The sequence below is a fragment of the Gasterosteus aculeatus genome, chromosome 16, assembly GCF_964276395.1.
Source record: "Gasterosteus aculeatus chromosome 16, fGasAcu3.hap1.1, whole genome shotgun sequence".
NCBI classification, from domain to species: domain Eukaryota; kingdom Metazoa; phylum Chordata; class Actinopteri; order Perciformes; family Gasterosteidae; genus Gasterosteus; species Gasterosteus aculeatus.
Window position 1 is genome coordinate 20,085,303 of NC_135704.1, and position 19,252 is coordinate 20,104,554.

Genomic DNA, 19,252 nt, shown 5'->3' on the forward strand with positions numbered 1-19,252 from the left:
TGCTATGGGTCACAATAAATCTGGAGACTGAGATCTAAATTAAAAACACTTACCACAGGCATCAATAGCAAGAACCTCTTCAGAGGTCTTGCTCAACTTTCCAATACCGGCGGCATTTTCAGCTGCCACCTTGAATTCATAGATGAGGCCTGGGCAGATGTTTGTGACTCGCCACTGGTTTCCTGAGATTGGTGTCTTATTGACTTTCTGCCAGAGGATGCTGCTCCTTTCCTTCATCTGGAGATGATATCCAATCACAGTGTTTCCACCATCATTGACCGGCTCATTCCAGCAGACCGTGAAGCTCTCTCTGGATACAAAGTCGAGCCATGGTGTGGATGGAGGCCCCGGGATGGCTGCAATAATAATAATAATACTTTAATAAACTATACTACAATAAACTTTTATATAGCACATTTCTAAAATACCCAAATATGCTTTACATAGGGAAAAAACAACAGAAACAAAAAAAAAGAAACAAACAGAACTTTTTTTTTTAAACAAACAGAAACTGAAAAAAAAGAAATTATGCAGAATTTGTCATGTAGTGGGCTTTAAGGGCTTAATGGACAACGCTGATGTCTATTCAGAAAGAAAATCTATATCCTCGGTCAAAGGAAATTCATAATTAAAAGAGTAAGACCCCCCCACAACACACATAGAGACACACTATTACTCACTGTATGGAAGCTTGATCATGATTGGCTTAGTGTCAATGTGGTCACTGACACCGAAACGGTTCTCAGCCTTGATCCTGAACTGATACTCCTCTCCCTTGGTCAGTTTAGTCACCTTGATTGAACTTCTGGCAATGCTAGTTGACACCTCTGCCCAGTTGGGAGTGCTGGTTTCACGTTTGAGAACAATGTAGTTGGTAACAGGACTGCCACCGTCATACTCTGGAACCGCCCATTTCAGACATACTGTGGTTTCTCCGACCTCACCAACCTCGATCGGACCAATGGGAGGTCCGGGTCTGTCCATCACAACAAAGATCAGGAAGATCTTGGTGGTACCTCCGTCATTAGAGGCAGTGACTTCATATTTGCCAGCGTCAGTTGCAATGCTCTCATTTAGAGTTATGATTAGGCTGTCTGGAGTTACTACAGTTAGCAGCCTCTTGGATCCCTTGATGACAACATTGTTTCTGGACACAGTGACTTTAGCCATGGGCCTGGCATTAAGAGGAATCTCAAAGGTAAGGTTGGATCCCGCTCTCACATAGACTGTGTTCTTGGGGTAATTCTTCAGGTCAAATTCAGGAGCCTCTGTTTAAGAAGAAAACAGAAATGTTGAAATTCCATTGCTTTTAAGACCCATACATATACATGTTCAATACAAAATTGCCTTTGAAAGAAAATAAATCAATCTTCTTTTATGCACAAATTCTTGTTTTCTGGGGGCATAAATAATTAATCTTATCTAAAAGTCAAAAGATAGTACCGTGTATTTCCTTGACGATAACTGGTACAATCATCTCCTTTGGTTCACTGAGTCCCGCATGGTTCTCGGCACGGACTCTGAAATAGTACTCTGCACACTCCCTCAGGTTTTTAATGGTGTGGCTCATTGTCTTCGCAGTGGCACACTTCACCCACTTGGTCTGTCCCTTCTCCAGGGCATCAATGAGGTAACCGGTGACTCTGCTGCCGCCATCGTATTCCGGTCTTGTCCAGGCAATTGTAACGCTGTCCTTGGTAACATTTGCAACTCCAAGTTTCATTGGTATACTTGGTACCTCTGGAAAAGATAGTGGGACATTTCATTTGGACAATTTTGTCAAATGGTAAAGATTGTATGACATGAATTTTAACTGTCAGGTCATATATTACCTGTGATTTTTGTTGCAGCCTTGGCCTCCTGAGGAACACCAACTCCATGCTCGTTTTCTCCAATAACTCTGAAGTAATACATGGCTCCCTCCTGCAGGTCTTTCACTGTAAATGTCAATGCGTGGCAGTTGCTGGTCACTGACACCCATGCCTTCTTACTGGCCTCGCGCTTTTCAACATGGTAGGCCTTCACTGCATCACCCCCATCATTCTCTGGTGCTTCCCAACTGAGGGTTGCTGAATCCCTGGTCACTGCTGAAACTTTAACGTTGACAGGAGGTCCGGGCGAGTCAAGCACTGTGACGACCATGGGCAGTGTCGCGGATCCCAGTGGTGATTCAATGGTGACGCAGTACTGACCAGATTCGTTTCTGGATGACTTTTCGATGGTCAGTGAAGTGCTTGACTCTGTTGATTCAATGGTTCCTCTGACCTTTAAATCAACGCCCTCTTTTGCCCATGCCACCGATGGAACGGGTTTCCCCTTGAATGGTACCCTGAGAGTAAATGCTGTGCCATGCTTGACAATAAGTACTTTACGCATCTCTATGTCAACATCAAATGATGGCTCTGCAGTTCTGTCCATTGCTGTGGCTGCGTCTGAATACAGGCTACGCATACTGCTGCCAACTTTGTTAATTGCCTTGACACAGAATTCATATTCTGCATCTGTCTTCAGTCCAGTGATTGTGAATTCAGTGCTCTTGGTAAGAGGGATAGCCTCAACCCATCTTGCAAGTTCTTCGGCCGTTTCGGTTACCTCCTCTTCCTCCGCCTCCTCCTCCTCCTCCTCCTCCTCCTCATATTCCTCTTCATATTCTTCCTCTTCAACAACCTCTGGCTCTGGTTTGCGGATGTACTCTCTGTATTCTACACTGTATCCAAGGATCGGAGTACCACCATCCTGTCTGGGTAGTTTCCAGGCAATGGACACACTGTCCTTGGTTGAGCTGACAATCTTTGGCTTTGTTGGGCGGGAGGCAACGACCAGAGGATCGACTGCTCTGAACGATGCAGAGCGTTCACTGGGAGGACTCAAACCAGCTACATTCTCTGCATAGACTCTGAAGTCGTATTCACAACCCTTCCGCAGTTTGGTTGCGATTGCGGTACATTCAACCACTGGATTTTTGTTCACACGGATCCAGCGCATACCAGTCTTCTCACGGCGCTCAATCACATATCCTGTGATGGGGCTTCCTCCATTGCTGACTGGCTTGAGCCAGGTGAGGGTCATTGAATCACCGCTTATGGCAGTGACATCCACGTTAGTTGGAGCAGTGGGAAGCGTGTATGGATCTGTTATCTTTACAGCATCACATTCCAGAGCCTCACCAGGTCCGTGCTTGTTGACAGCCAAAACCCTGAAGATATATTCGTTTCCCTTGAGCAGTCCTGTGACTTTGAGGTACGTTTTTGTGACATCTCCTTTCACCACTGTCCATGCCAAGCGGCTGGTCTCACGTTTCTCAACAATGTAATGTGTGATTTCAGCACCGCCGGTTTCCTGAGGAGAACCCCATGACAGAGTGCACGTGTCAGCTGTGAGACTTGTGATCTGCAGAGGGCCTGCTGAGGGTCCGGGCTTATCTAGAATCATGCAGTTTATTGGCATGTTAACTGTTCCGCCGATATTCTGTAGAGTCAGAACGTACTGTCCGGAATCTTTTCTGATGCTATCCTTCACAATGACAGAAGTGCTGGTATCTGTGGAAACAATCTGGATCCTGGCTCTCAGCTCAATCTCTTTCCCGTCCTTGGTCCAGGAAACGACAGGGGCGGGACGTCCAGCAAGGTCTGCATTAATCTTCAGAGTTTCTCCTGCTTTCACAAGCAATGTCTCTCTGAACTTGACATCCATCATGATGCGTGGTGGATCCACATCATCCTTGACCGTGATGGGGCCAGTGTTGTCAGATGGTTCACTGAACAATCCAGCTGCATTCTTAGCAATAACACGGAAGTCATACTGACTACTCTCCGTGAGGCCCGTTGCATCATAGTGGGTCTCGGGCACGTTGGTGAAGTTGCATCTTGTCCACCGTCCTTCCGGAAGGTCTCTACGTTCAATGGTGTAGCCAGAAACCTTGGCTCCACCATCATACCCTGGTTTATCCCAAGACAGGGAGACAGATGTTCTGGTGACACTAGTGACCACAGGTGTGCCTGGCGGGTCACAAGGATCTCTGGCTGCCACAGCTTCACAGGCCTTGCTGCATTTACCAATACCAGCAATATTTTCAGCATAGAGACGGTATTCATACATCATGCCCTCTTCAATTCCATTGACTTTATATTCTGTGTCTTTGATCATTCCTCTGTTAATCTTTGTCCAGAGAATACTAGTACGCTCCTTCCTCTCCAGATGGTACCCCAGAACTGGGCTTCCACCATCAATGACTGGCTCATTCCAAGTCACCAACATGTAGGACTTGGTGGCCAACTTCACTATAGGTGTGGAAGGAGGTCCAGGTTGTTTGAAGTTATACTGAGCAGTGATTCCAGGTGAGTCCAAATATGTACTCTTTCCATAACGGTTGACAGCATAAATACGGAATTGGTACTCTGCTCCATGTGTCAGGCGGCCAGCCTTAAAAGACGTTCGGGCAACATTATTTGCCACCATCTGCCATTCTTGGCTATTTGTGTCTCTCTTCTCCACAATATAGTTACTAATGCAGCAGCCACCATCATAATCTGGAGGAGACCAGGACAGTGTGATGCTGTCGGATGTCACCGAATCCACCTTGACACCTTTAGGTGCACCTGGTTTATCAAGGACAACAACTCCAATATCCGCTGTGACAGTTCCTCCTGTGTTTGCCAGGGTGATCTCATACTTGCCAACATGTTCTCTACCAGCCTCTTTGATGATAATTTTGGACAAAGTCAGACTGTTTAAGATAGTAACTGATGATGTTTGTTTCAAAGGAAGGCCATCCTTCTTCCAGGACACAACAGGCTTAGGTCTGCCTCTAACTGGAACCTCAAAAGTAAGGTCACCTCCAGCCTTCACACTGTACGTGGTAAAGAGTAAGTTGACTGATGGTTCAATAGCAACATCCTTTGCGACCACAGGCAAACCAAGATCCCTTGGCTCACTCTTTCCCTTCTCATTGATTGCAACAAGTCTGAATAAATAGGTTTCATTAGGAGTCAGGTTAGGAATCGTTGCTTCAGTTACCTTAACTGTGCATGCTGTGCCCCATTTATCTCCACTTTTGGGCTTGAATTCTACATTGTAGCACATAACTTTACTTCCACCATCATGAGCAGGTTTGTCCCATGTCAGTGTCACGCTGGTCTTTGTCAAATCTACAACCCGAACCTTGCTTGGTGGCAGCGGTACCTCAGACACTTTGATTTCCTTGGTTTCAACCATCTGTCCTTGGCCATATTTATTAACGGCACAGACTCTAAAGTAGAACGTTCCACCTTCAGGCAGCTCTTCAATCTTGTATGAATTGACCAAGCAGTTGCTTGTTACAGTGGTATAGGCCTTCCTGACAGACTCTCTTTTCTCTACAATGTAGTTTGTGATTTTAGAACCACCATCAGTAAGTGGCGTATCCCAGACGAGAGTCACCGAATCCTTCTTAAGCTCCTTCACAGAAAACTTTTCAGGTGAACTTGGTGTATCCAAAATTCTAACTGCAACGATGGCAGATTTTTCCCCACTGCTGTTTGCTAGTGTGAGTGAGTATTTACCGCTATCAAAGCGGTTAACATTATCAATGACAAGCATGGTATATGAACTGGTAGTGTCAATTCCAGCACGCTCTGTAAGAGTACCATCAACTTTCTCCCATTTCACAGCCGGTTCCGGCCTTCCCCTGATGGAGACGAAGAGACGCAGAGTTCCACCTGCGCGGAGAGACACCACCTTCCTGAGATCAGCGTCCAGCTCGATCTCCGGTGCTTCCACCCTGTCAGAAGTAACCACGGTGCTTTGGACATTAGCGGCCTCCCCCACTCCCTCTGAGTTGATCGCACAGACGCGGAACTGGTACTCTCCGCCCTCCTTCAGAGTTGTGATGGTGAGTTTAGTGGCTTGTGTGCCAGTGGGTGGAGTACACATGGTCCATTTGTTTTCAACTGGTGCATCTATTGTAGGTGCTACCTCCGCCTCTTCTGCTTCGTCGGTCACTGGTGTATACTCCCTCATTTCAACGATGTAGCCCTTTACATAGGCACCACCATCAAAGTCGGGTTTGCCCCAGGACAGAGACACAGAAGACTTAGTGTAGTCCATCACTTTAGGATGGTGTGGAGGTCCAGGTGGTGTTGTGGCATCACAAGCTCTATGAAGCATGGACAATTCACTAACGTCTCCTATTCCAGCCTTGTTTTCAGCAGCGACACGGTACTCATAGAAGTGGTCGGTCATCAGACCTGTGACGTTGAAGTGGTTGTCAGTCAGCTTTTGTCTGTTGCATTTGGTCCACCTCACACTATCTTTGTCACGTTTTTCAAGGTGGTAGCCTTCAATTTCAGCTCCGCCAGTCTGTTCTGGAGCCGTCCATGACAGAAGCATGGATTCCTTTGTGATCCGACTTGCTTCTGGAGTTCCAGGAGCACTGGGTGGCTTGTAAGGATTGCGTGCAGTGATGGCTTCACTCTCGAGACAATCGCCCACACCATATTTGTTGACTGCCTTGACCCTGAAAATGTATTCGTTCCCAGGAAGCAAATTCATCATTTTATGGTACAGACCCTTGACATTTGGTGCAGCTACTGTCCATGACAACCTGCTAGTCTCTCTCTTCTCCAAGATATAGTGAGTAATACTAGCCCCGCCATTCAGAGTTGGTTCAGCCCAGGAAAGGACGCACCTGTCAGCCATGATTCCTGTCACTCGCAGAGGTCCAGCAGGTGGACCTGCTTTATCAAGGACTTTAACAGTGATAGGGAAGGTTTTTGTACCACCTAAATTTTTGAGGACGAGGTCATAGTGGCCACTGTCAAGCTTGGTCACATCCTTAATGGTCATGGCTGCTCGTTTCTGTGTAGTTTTCACTTCAATGCGTAGGGCTTTGTCCATTTCCTTTCCCTCTTTTAGCCAGGCAACATCTGGAATTGGTTTTCCATAGATGTCAGCATCCAGAAGCAAGTGTTCTCCAGCATTGATAACAATAACATCCTTGTATTTAGGATCCATTGAAGCTCTTGGTGGTTCAATTTCATCAGTAGCAGTAATAGGACCAGAGCTGTCGGATTGCACGCTGTAGACTCCGGCTGCATTTCTTGCAATAACTCTGAATTCATATTGTTCATTCTCTGTCAGGCCAGTGATGGTATACTCAGTTTCAATTATATTGGTGAAATTAGCTCTTACCCAGTGTCCATCAGGGGAGGAAAGATCTTTCCTTTCCACAATATATCCATTCACTTTGCTGCCACCATCATACTGAGGCTTGGTCCACTGAATCTTGATTATGGTCTTAGAAATAGATACAGCTTCAGGAGCACCAGGAGGATCACATGGGTCCCGAGCAACAAAGGACTCAGAGACTTTACTGCACCTGCCAATGCCAACAATATTTTCAGCATAAACTCTAAATTCATAGCCAATACCCTCCTCTAGATTGGAGATCTTGAACTGAGTATCGTTGATGAGGATCTTGTTCAATTTAATCCACATGATGCTGCTTCTCTCCTTGCTTTCTAGATGATAGCCAATAACTGTACTTCCACCATCATTTACTGGTTCATTCCATTCAATGATCATCATATCCTTTGATGCAGATTTGACATATGGTGTTCCTGGAGGCCCTGGTGGTTTGTATGGATACTGAACAACAACGGACTTGGAGTCAAGAGATACACCTTTTCCATATCTGTTTTCAGCTATGATTCTGAACTGGTATTCTGCACCAGTCTTCAGCTTGGTGACCTTGAACGCTGTTCTAGCAAGCTGCGTGGTGACTGACTGCCATGTTTGGGTGGTGGTGTCCCTTTTCTCCACAATATAGTTCTTTATCTGGCATCCACCCAGGTACACGGGTGGCTCCCAGGAGAGATGAACAAAGGTGTTGGTCACTTCAACAACCTTTACTGGACCTTTCGGTTGACCAGGCTTGTCCAGAATAATGATAAACACATCCTTAGTGATCGTGCTGGCACTATTGGTTGCTACGATGGAATATTTTCCAAAGTCGTCCTTACATGCCTCAGTAATTTGAATTCCAGTTGTTGTTGGCTTGTTTACGACATTGATTCTCGATGTCACCTTTAAAGGCTGACCATCTTTGGACCAGGAGACTCTAGGTTTGGGTCTGCCAAGCAAAGGGAACTCCAGCTTCAAGTCCTTTCCAGCTAATACACTGTAGGTGTTAAATTGCATGGTAACATTGGGCTCCATGGATATATCATTTGCAACAACGGGTGCAGCCAGTGCCATTGGTTCACTTTTGCCCTTCTCATTGTAAGCAATGATACGGAATAAGTATTCTGTTCCTGCTGTGAGGCCCGTGACAGTGCCGTCGCATGTCTTTGTATTTGTTGCAACTACCCACTTTTCTGTACCCTTGGGTTGCATCTCAATCAGGTAGCCTCCAATCCTACTGCCGCCATCATGTTCAGGTTTTTCCCAAGCTAGTGAGATAGTGGCCTTGGTGACATCAGTGACGGAGATTTTTCCAACAGGCAGTGGTACTTCGGAGGCCTTGAAAGCTGCCTTTGTTTCAACAGCCTGTCCGATTCCATAGTCATTCTCAGCCATTACCCTGAAGTAGTACATAGCACCTTCAACCAAGTTCTCCACTTTGAATGTGGTCTTGGTGCATTTGGTCGAAACATTTGCATATGTCTTTCTGGTTGATTCACGTTTGTCAATGACATAGTTCTTGATTTTGGAACCTCCATCAATCAGCGGTGCATCCCATACAAGAGTGACACAGTCCTTTTTGACTTCTTTGACCACAAGTTTCTGTGGGGATCCAGGTGTGTCCAGGACTTTCACAGCAACAAACTCGGATACAGTCCCACTGCTGTTGGTCAGGCTAAGAGTATATTTTCCAGAGTCGCTCCTGTCACAGGAGTCAATGGACAAGTGTGTAAAGTTGAGAGCTTTCTCAACCACCGCTTTTTCAGTCAACTCTCCCTCATCCTTAGTCCACTTAATCTCAGGGGTTGGCCTGCCCTTGAAGGGAATATGGACTCTAACAGATCCACCGGCTTTCACTGTGATGCCCTTCCTCAGCTCAGAGTCTAGGTGGATCTGTGGTGGCTCCAACCTTTCCTCTGGCCTAGCTGTTCCAGAGAGAGCTGCTGGCTCACCAACCCCCAACTTGTTCAAAGCACACACCTGTAACTTGTACTCCTGACCCTCAGTCAGTTTGGTAATTTCATACTTGTTGACGCGCAGGCCAGTGGCGGGTGTAACCATGGTCCATTCCTCCTCCTCAGCCTTGCAGACTTCAACAATGTACCCTTGAATGGTGCTGCCGCCGTCAGACAGAGGCTTACCCCATGACACTGTAATGGAACTATTTGTGGAGTCAATCACATTCACATATGCTGGGCTACCAGGCTTGTACTTAGGATCACTGGCCTTGTAGTATGAACTTGGAAGGCTTGGTTCTCCTGCTCCAACTACGTTCTCAGCAGCAACTCTGAATTCATATTCATGGTTGGTGGTTAGGCCTGTAGCTCTAAAGGAGAGATCAGTGACTTTCTGTCTGTTGCATCTTGTCCATTTTATTCCATTTCTGTCCTTCTTTTCAATAATGTAATTAGTAATCTCACTGCCACCATCAGTGTCAGGGGCGGACCAAGTAACGGTCATACCATCATGAGCAATGTTGGATACATCCTCAATATGAGGTGAACCAGGAGGAACAAATGGAGTCTTCATAACCACTCCACTAGACTCCAGTGGCTCACTGACACCAAAACTGTTGACTGCCATGACACGGAATATATACTCATTGCCTTCCAGCAGTTTGGTGACTTTGTAGCATGTAGTTTCACAGCTGTGGCAAACAACAGTCCAAGCTAGACGGCTGGTCTCTCGTCTCTCGATTAAATAGTGCTTAATAGGACTACCTCCGTCGTGAAGAGGGGCATTCCATACCAGTGTGCATCTATCTTGAGCTACTGCAGCGATGTGGAGGGGTCCTTTGCATTGGCTAGGCCTGTCCAGGACTACAACCTGGAATGGAACCGTTTCAATGCCAGCCACATTTGTAAGCTGGAGTGTGTAACAGCCACCATCAATTCTAACAGAGTCCTTAATGACAATCATAGCACGGTTATTTGTGTTTTTAATCTCTAGTCTGAGTGTATTCTCGATTGGTTTTTCATCCTTGTACCACTGGATTGTAGGTAGCGGCTTGCCGTGGACATCAGCATCCAGCTTGAAGGTCTCTCCGGCGTTGATGGTAATGGTCTTGATGAATGCTGGGTCAAAGGAGAATTTCGGTGCTTCCCACTCATCACTTACAGTAATTGGTCCGCTGTTGTAGGACGGCTTACTGACGGTGCCTACTGCATTTTTAGCAATGACTCTGAAGTCATACTGTGCCATTTCAGTCAGACCAGTGACAGTGAACTTGGTCTCAATCACATTAGTGAAGTTCGCTCTTATCCACCTTCCCTCTGGCAGATCACGCCTCTCCACAGTATAGCCAGTTATGTTACTGCCACCATCGTACTCTGGTTTGGTCCACTGGATAACAATTGTGTCCTTGGTCACACGGACGGCCTCTGGTGTACCCGGAGGATCACATTGGTCACGAGCAACAAAGCCCTCTGAGACCTTGCTACACCTGCCAATGCCAACGATGTTTTCAGCATAAACCCGGTACTCATACTCAACACCCTCTTCCAGGGGTTGACTCTTGAAAACAGTCTCGTGGATAAGTGTCTTGTTGATCTTGATCCAGAGGATGCTATTCCTCTCTTTCCTTTCGAGATGGTAGCCCAGAATAGTGCTGCCTCCATCTTGGACAGGCTCGTGCCACTCAACAATCTGGTGGTCTCTAGATAGAGATGAGATGAAGGGGGTGCCTGGTGGGCCTGGCTCTTTGTATGGGTACTGAGCCACCACACATGATGAGTCCAGCCCATGGCTCTTGCCATAGCGGTTCTGAGCAATGATTCTAAACTGGTACTCGGCTCCAGCCTTCAGTCTGGGCACTTTAATGGTTGTTCTGGCGTAGTTGATGCTGACATTTTCCCATGTTGTTGAAGTAGTATCTCTCTTCTGTACGATGTAGTTAGAAATCTGGCATCCTCCATTGTGCTTTGGTGGATCCCATGAAAGAGTGATACTCTGTGTTGTGATTTCATCGAACCTCACAGGGCCAGATGGAGGGCTGGGCTTGTCAAGTACAATAATTTCAACTGTTGTGTCTTTCTTTCCAGCTGGGTTAGCAACATGTATACTGTACATGCCACCATCATCACCTGCTGCCTCCTTAATGCTCAGGGTTGTATGCGTTAGTGTGTTGTGAATGTTGACTCTGGTAGTAAACTTCAAAGAGGCTCCATCTTTTGTCCATGAGACAGTTGGTTTAGGTCTTCCAAAGAAGGGAATGTCAATGTTCAGGTCTTTTCCCAATTTTACACTGTAGCTGCTAAATGCTGGCCGAACATCTGGCTCATAGACCAAGTCTTTGGTTATCACTGGACCAGCAAGGACTTTGGGGTCGCTCTTTCCCTTGTCATTTATTGCTATAACTCTAAATACATACTCCTCTCCTGGGTTCAGTTTAGTTACCGTAGTCTCCATTGTCTTAAATGTGTTGACACCAGACCACTTTTCCTGGCCCTTAAGTTGCACCTCGAGCAGGTATTGAATAATTCTGCTACCACCATCATACTCAGGCTTCTCCCAAGCCAAAGAAATGCTTGTTTTAGTTTGATCTGTAACAATCAAGGTCTTTGGAGATTGGGGCACCTCTGACACCTTAAGAGGATCGACAGTTGCCACAGGCAGGCCGACACCATGTTCATTCTCTGCAAGAACTCGGAAATAATAACTACAACCCTCCTGGAGAGAATCAATCTTAAATGAAAGAGCATGACAATTTGTTACGACAGCTGCGTAAGTCTTGCGTGTGCTCTCTCTCTTTTCAATAATGTAGTTCTTGATCTTGGACCCACCATCCAACAGAGGTGGTTCCCATACAAGTGTCACCGACTGGTTGGTTATCTCTTTCACTTTCAAGTTGACAGGGTCACTAGGTGTGTCCAGAACACGGACAACCACAAATGCGGATTTCGTTCCACTGGTGTTCTCTGCAGTGATGGTGTATTTTCCACTGTCATTTCTGCTCAACTTGTCAATTACAAGGGATGAGTAACTGCTGGTCACCTCCACTTGGGCTGTCTCTTTAAGTGCAGCTTCATCTTTGTCCCATTTTATGGTAGGAGCGGGCCTTCCTTTGATAGGAATAAACAGCCTAAGAGAAGCTCCAGCTTTAATAGTCACAATCTTTCTCAGTTCTGGGTCAATGTCCAGGTCTGGCTCCTCTGCCCTGTCCTGGGCAACAATAGCTCCAGAAAAATCAACATTCTCACCAATTCCAACTTTGTTGATGGCACATACTCTAAACTTGTACGCCTGGTTTTCTTTCAGGTTTACAACTTCAAACTTGGTCTTCTTAACACCTGTTGGAGGTGTACACATTTTCCATTCCTCGGTAGGGACATCCATGTCGGATGCCTCAGCAGCTAGGACTTCCGCCGGGGCTTCAGCAGGAGCCACTGCTTGCACCGGTGACTCTGTGGTAGGGCAACACTCAACAACGTATCCCTGAATCTCACTGCCTCCATCACAGACAGGCTTGCTCCATGACAGGAATACTGATGTCTTAGTTGTGTCAGTGACTCTTGGATTATGTGGTGGGCCGGGCCTGAAGATGGGATCAAGTGCTTTGAAGAACACAGTTGGGGAGCTTGGCTCACCAACACCAACCACATTGTCAGCAACAACTCTGAATTCGTAAATATGGCCTTCCATGAGTCCAGTGACCTTGAAAGTCAAGTCAGTGACGGTTTTCCTGTTACATCTGGTCCATCTTACCCCTTCTTTGTCATGTTTCTCAATTATGTATCCAGTGATAGGACTGCCTCCGTCTTCAGAAGGAGGCTCCCAGCTGAGCACCATTGAATCCTTCTTAATATCTGAAACTTCCAAGCTCTTGGGTGTTCCAGGCACCGTAAATGGATCTATAATTACTGTAGGTGCAGACTCAAGTGGTGCTCCAACTCCAAACTGGTTGACAGCCTGGACTCTGAAGATGTACTCGTTTCCTTCCAAGAGCTTTGTGACCTTCAAACAAATGTTCTCAACTTTTGGATCAACGACAGTCCAGACCAGCCTGCTTGTCTCTCTTCTCTTTACAACGTAGTGAGAGATCTTGCTGCCACCGTCTTCTAGTGGTGGTTTCCATGCAAGGCAGCATCGGTCTTTGGTTATTCCTGTGACAACAAAAGGTCCTTGTGGTTCGCTAGGTTTATCTAGGACAACAATATTGACCTGTACAACCTTTTCTCCTCCCGGATTTTTCAGCAGCAGAGTGTATGGACCTCCATCTGAAAGTTTAGCTTCCTTGACAGATATATAAGCTTTGGTGGGTGTGTTATTAATTTGTCTATGAATAGTGTTGCCCAACTCCTGCTCTCCCTTCATCCAGTGGATAGACGGCAATGGTTTGCCATGAACATCAGCATCAATCTTGAAGTTATCTCCGGCATTAACTAAAAGAGTCTGTGTGTACTCTGGGTCAATGCTGAAGTGGGGTGGTTCAATTTCATCCATGGCAGTAATAGGACCGGTGCTGTAAGAGGGCATACTGAAAACACCAGCAGCATTTCTGGCAATGACACGGAATTCATACTGATGGTTCATTATAAGTCCAGTTGCAACGTACTCTGTCTCAATCACATTGGTGAAGTTGGCCTTCAGCCATCGACCTTCAGGAAGCTCCTTCTTTTCCACCACGTAACCAGTAACCTTTGCACCACCATCATATTCAGGCTTTTCCCAGACAATGGTAATGGATTCCTTTGTGATATGTGAGGCTTCTGGTGTCCCAGGGGGATCACATGGATCTCTGGCAACCCTTCCCTCAGATACTTTGCTCGCTTTGCCGGTTCCGACAATGTTTTCTGCATAAACTCTGTATTCATATTCCATGCCTGGTTCAAGATCAGCAGTCTTGAAGGTTTGGTCAGTAATAAGAGACTTGTTAAGTTTGACCCAAAGGATGCTGTTTCTCTCTTTGCGTTCTAGATGATAACCCAAGATGCTGCTGCCACCATCATTGACAGGTTCATTCCAGGCCACCACCATGCTGTCCTTGTTGCAGACTGCAATGGACGGTGTACCTGGTGGTCCTGGGAGCTTGTATGGGTATTGAGCTACAATGCACTCCGAGAGAAGTGCTGGGCCTTTACCATATCTGTTTTCTGCTGTGATTCTAAATTGATACTCAGAACCAGTCTTCAACCTCCCTGCCTTTGTTTTGGTCCGAGCAAGGTTAGGAGAAACAACCATCCAAGCAGAAGCAGACGTGTCTCTCTTTTCCACAATGTAGTGTTTGATTGTGCATCCACCATCATATTCTGGTCGGTTCCAGGAGATGGTTACACTGTCAGAAGTGACCTCCTCCAACTTTACCGGACCACCCGGCTGTCCTGGTTTGTCTAGTACAACGATGCCAATGTCCGCCGTTGTCTCTCCAGCTGCGTTGCTAATGGTAATATGATACTTTCCAACATCAAATCTGGTAGCCTCTTTTATCTTGAGGTTCAACATTGTTTCTGTGGCACTAAAGTTTATTCTGGTAGTTCTCTTCAGAGGCTGACCATCTTTTAGCCAGGAGACAGCTGCTTTGGGACGGGCAACGTAAGGAATCTCTACTGTCAGGTCTTCTCCTGCTAACACACTGAATGTGTTGAACAACATCTTCGCAACAGGTGCAAACACAAGATCTTTTACAATCACAGGCACACCAATCTGTCGTGGGTCACTTGTTCCCTTCTCATTCCTTGCTGCGACACGGAACATGTATTCTTCACCTGCATTGAGTCCAAGAATAGTAGCTTCAGTTTCCTTTACAATCACTGACTGGGTCCAGTTATCGACACCCTTAGGCTGGATCTCAACAACATAGCAGCCCACTCTGCTGCCACCATCATGCGCAGGCTTCTCCCAGGTGAGGGTGACACTGCTCTTGGTAACGTCCTTCAGAGAGATTTTTCCGGGTGGCTGTGGTTTCTCAGACACTTTAACAGATTCACCAGATTCAATAGGCAGGCCAATGCCATATTCATTTTCAGCCAAAACTCTGAAATAATAGTTGCATCCTTCCAAGAGCTGGTCAACTATGAAGGTGGTGTGATGGCAGTTAGCACTGACTGTGGCGTATGCTTTCCTGGTGGACTCACGTTTTTCAACAATGTAGTTTTTAACCTTAACTCCTCCATCATTAGTAGGTGGCTCCCAAGTCAGAGTGACAGATTCCTTTGTAATAGCAGTAATCTTGAGAGTCTGCGGGGCACTTGGTGTGTCAAGCACCCTGACTTGAACTGTCACTGTCTTGGATCCAGAGCTGTTTTCGATTGTAAGATTATACTTTCCACTGTCAAATCTGTTGACATTTTCAATTACAAGTGAGGTGTATGATGTTGTGCTGTCAATTGTTGCCCTTTCGATGCGTTCACCATCTCCTTTGGTCCATGTAGCCTGAGGAGCTGGTCTACCTTTGATAGGCACAAACAGGCGGAGTGAGCAGCAAGCTCGAAGACTTACAACCTTGCGGAGCTCAGCATCCAACTCCATCTCAGGTGGCAGGAGCCTGTCTTCTGCTTTGGTATTGTCAGGTACAGATGCTGCCTCTCCAACTCCTTCACTGTTGAGGGCAGATATGTTAATCTTGTACTCCTGGTTCTCTTTCAGGTTAAGAATGGTGAATGAGGTGGCAGTGAGTCCTTCTTTGGGTGTAACAATGGTCCATTCCTCCTCTTCAGATGGGATGCACGTCTCCACAATGTAGCCAGTGATGTCAGAGCCACCATCATATACGGGTTTGTTCCAGGCGACAGTGATCGAAGACTTGGTTGTGTCCAAGATTCTTGGGTTGCATGGGGCCCCTGGTATATACAGTGCATCAGTGGCCGTGTAGAATGGACTCGAGACACTTGGAGCACTCACTCCAGCAGCATTCTCAGCAATAATTCTGAATTTATATTCATGTCCGACAACAAGTCCTGTTGCCTTAAATTGCAGATCTTTGACCTTCCTTTTGTTGCATTTGACCCAGCGGAGGCCTATTTTGTCCTTCCTTTCAATGTTGTAGTTGTTGATGGGAGTTCCACCATCACTCAGAGGCGCTTGCCACATAACAAACATTGAATCTTTAGTAATAGCTGTTACCTCAGGATTCCCTGGGGGATCAGAAACCACATATGGGTTGTCTGCAATAGTAGGTTCTGATTCGAGAGACTCGCCAAGTCCATATTTGTTTACTGCCATAACTCTGAAGATATATTCATTTCCTTTGAGCAGCTTGGTCACCTTATGTTGTGTAACTTGCAAGTCTGAAACAACATTGGTCCATACTAGTCTGCTTGACTCACGCTTCTCAATCACGTATCCTTCAATCTTGGCACCTCCATCGTCTGCTGGTGGAGCCCATGTGATCACACAGTTATCAGCGTTGATATTGGACACCTCAAGAGGTCCAACTGGTGGTCCAGGTCTGTCAAACACTTTAACGTTAAAGATGTGCTTAGCAAATCCACCAACATTAGTGGCAGTCAAAACAAATTCACCTCCGTCTGATCTAATAGAGTCCTTGTTGCTCAGAGTAGTTGTCAGTTCTGTGAACTTCACATCTAGTTTCATTGTGTTCTCAACTTCCTTTCCATTCTTGGTCCAAGTCATAGATGGGGTTGGTTGACCAGCAATGTCAGCATCAAGCCTAAAGGACTCTCCTGCCTTTAGTAGAACAACATCCTTAAAGATGGCATCAACCATAATGCGTGGCTCAATTATGTCATCTTTGCAGGTAATTGGGTCTGAGGACTCAGAGGGCAAGCTCACTGCCCCCAATGAGTTTCTGGCTATAACACGAAACTCATAGGAGACATCTTGACTCAGTCCACTGACTGTGAATGTGGTCTCAGTGATGTTGGTAAAGTTGGCTCTGATCCATCGCCCAGCAGGCAGTTCTTTCTTCTCCACTGTGTAACCAGTGATTTTGAAGCCACCGTCATACTCAGGCTTTGTCCACTGAATGGAGATGACATTTTTGTTGACAAATATTGGCTCAGGCTGACCCGGTGGGTCTACAGGGTCCAAAGCAAGTATTGGTTCTGAGGCCTTGCTAGGCTTACCGATTCCAGCCATGTTTTCAGCCATGACACGGAACTCATAGGCGGCTCCATCTTCAAGGCCTGAGGATTTGAATAGGTTTCCTTTCACAAGACTCTTGCTGATCTTCTGCCACATGATGCTGCTTCTTTCCTTCCTCTCAACATGATAACCAATTACTTCATTTCCACCATCAACCACAGGCTCATTCCAGCCAATTGTTATGGAGTCCTTGGTAAATGCAACAACACCAGGAGTACCAGGAGGCCCGGGGACTTTGAAAGGATAGGCAGCCACCACTGACGATGAGGTAATGGGAGGTCCGACCCCATATCTGTTCTTAGCCTTCACTCTGAACTGGTACTCTGATCCAGTGTTTAAGCGAATGGCTTTGAATATAGTACGGATGACCGTGGAAGACAGCTCTGTCCATGTTTGGGATGTGGTGTCTCTGATCTCAACAACATAATTGTTTATTGGAACACCTCCGTCATTCTCAGGAGTGTCCCATGCAAAGATGCAATAGGTGCGAGCTATCTCCACAATATTAATCGGCCCCTTGGGTGGACCAGGTACATCATGTACTTTGACAATGATGTTGTCCGTCACAGAACCAACAATGTTCTTTCCTGTTAAAGTGTATATACCACTGTCAGCTCTGTTGCATTCGCCAATGCCGAGTACAACTGTGGCAGCCGTAGTTTCCACATTGGTTCTCTGTGTGAGCTTCAGCGCCGTGCCATCCTTTTGCCAAGAGACAGTTGGTCTTGGACGTCCCATAACTGGAATTTCAACCTTGATATCATCTCCTGCCTTGGCAATAACGGTCTTCTGACACACACCACAGAGATCAAACTGTGGCAGCAAAGTGGAATCCTTGACAACGATTGGTTTACTCTCACGTGGAGCGCTTCTACCTGAGCTGTTGACAGCCATTACCCGGAAGCTGTACTCCTCCTTCTCATTAAGATTCTTCACTGTAAAGTCCATGGTCTTGACTGATGTTACATGGGCCCAGGGATCAGTGCCTTTCTTCTGGGCTTCGAGGACATATCCCGTAATTCTGCTTCCACCATCGTGCTTTGGTTTGGTCCAGGCCAGGCTCACGGAGGTTTTGGTGATATCGGTAGGAATAATGCTCTCTGGAGGAGTTGGTGCCTGTGATGCACGGATTGGATCAGCGGTTTCAGCCACCTCACCAATGCCGTACTCATTCTCAGCAGACACTCTGAAGTAGTACTCACAGCCTTCACCCAGATCACCAATCCTAACCGAAGTGGCTGAGCATTTTGTAATAGCGGTAGCAAAAGCCTTTCGCGTTGATTCTCTCTTCTCAATGATGTAATTGGTGATCTTGGCTCCACCGTCAATGAGAGGCATCTCCCACTGAAGGGAAATGCTTTCCTTGTCAATCTTGACTGGTTTTAGGTTAAGTGGAGGACCAGGTGAGTCCAGAACTCTCACTTGTATATCGGCACTCTTCTTTCCAGCTTGGTTTTCAAGGGTCAGGGTATATTTACCCACGTCAATCCTGGAACTCTCAGGGATGATCAGCATAGTGAATGACTCAGTGCTGTCAATGACTGCACGTGGGACAGGACCACAATCCTTTGTCCAGGTGACAGTAGGTGAAGGGCGTCCCTTGATTGGCACAAAGAGACGAATGGAGCAGCCAGCCCTGACGACAAGGGTTCTTCTCAGCTCAACATCCAACTCCAAATCCGGTTCAGCTGCACGCTCCACAATCTCAAACAGCTCCTGGGTTTCGGCAGGTTCTCCTGCCCCCTTAGCATTCACAGCGCTAATCCTGAAGTGGTATTTTCCACCAGTTTCCAGCCTGCTAACAACAAACTCTGTGATCCTAAGTGGAGATGATGGGGTGTCCTTCACCCATTCTTCTGCTCCTTCCTTCTTGTGTTCAATCACATATCCACTAACTTCAAGTCCACCATTATCAAGAGGTTTCCCCCAGTTAAGAGTGGCAGTGCTCTTGGTTGTGTCTGTGACTCTTGGATTGATTGGAGGTCCAGGCACATCTGTCAGGCATAAAATAAATGGTTAGGTTTCTTTAAAACAGTGGTGAATCAATATTCAG

The 19,252-nt window shown here is 46.4% G+C and overlaps 1 protein-coding gene across 1 annotated transcript in view; it reads right to left on the reverse strand.

Moving 5' to 3' along the window:
* LOC120834350 (titin) overlaps positions 1-19,252 on the reverse strand; it is a 164,468-nt gene that overhangs the window by 26,282 nt on the left and 118,934 nt on the right. Inside the window, 4 exon segments of the mRNA XM_078091003.1 lie at positions 54-356; positions 681-1,268; positions 1,444-1,740; positions 1,833-19,193. Coding sequence (XP_077947129.1) covers positions 54-356; positions 681-1,268; positions 1,444-1,740; positions 1,833-19,193 — 18,549 coding nt within the window.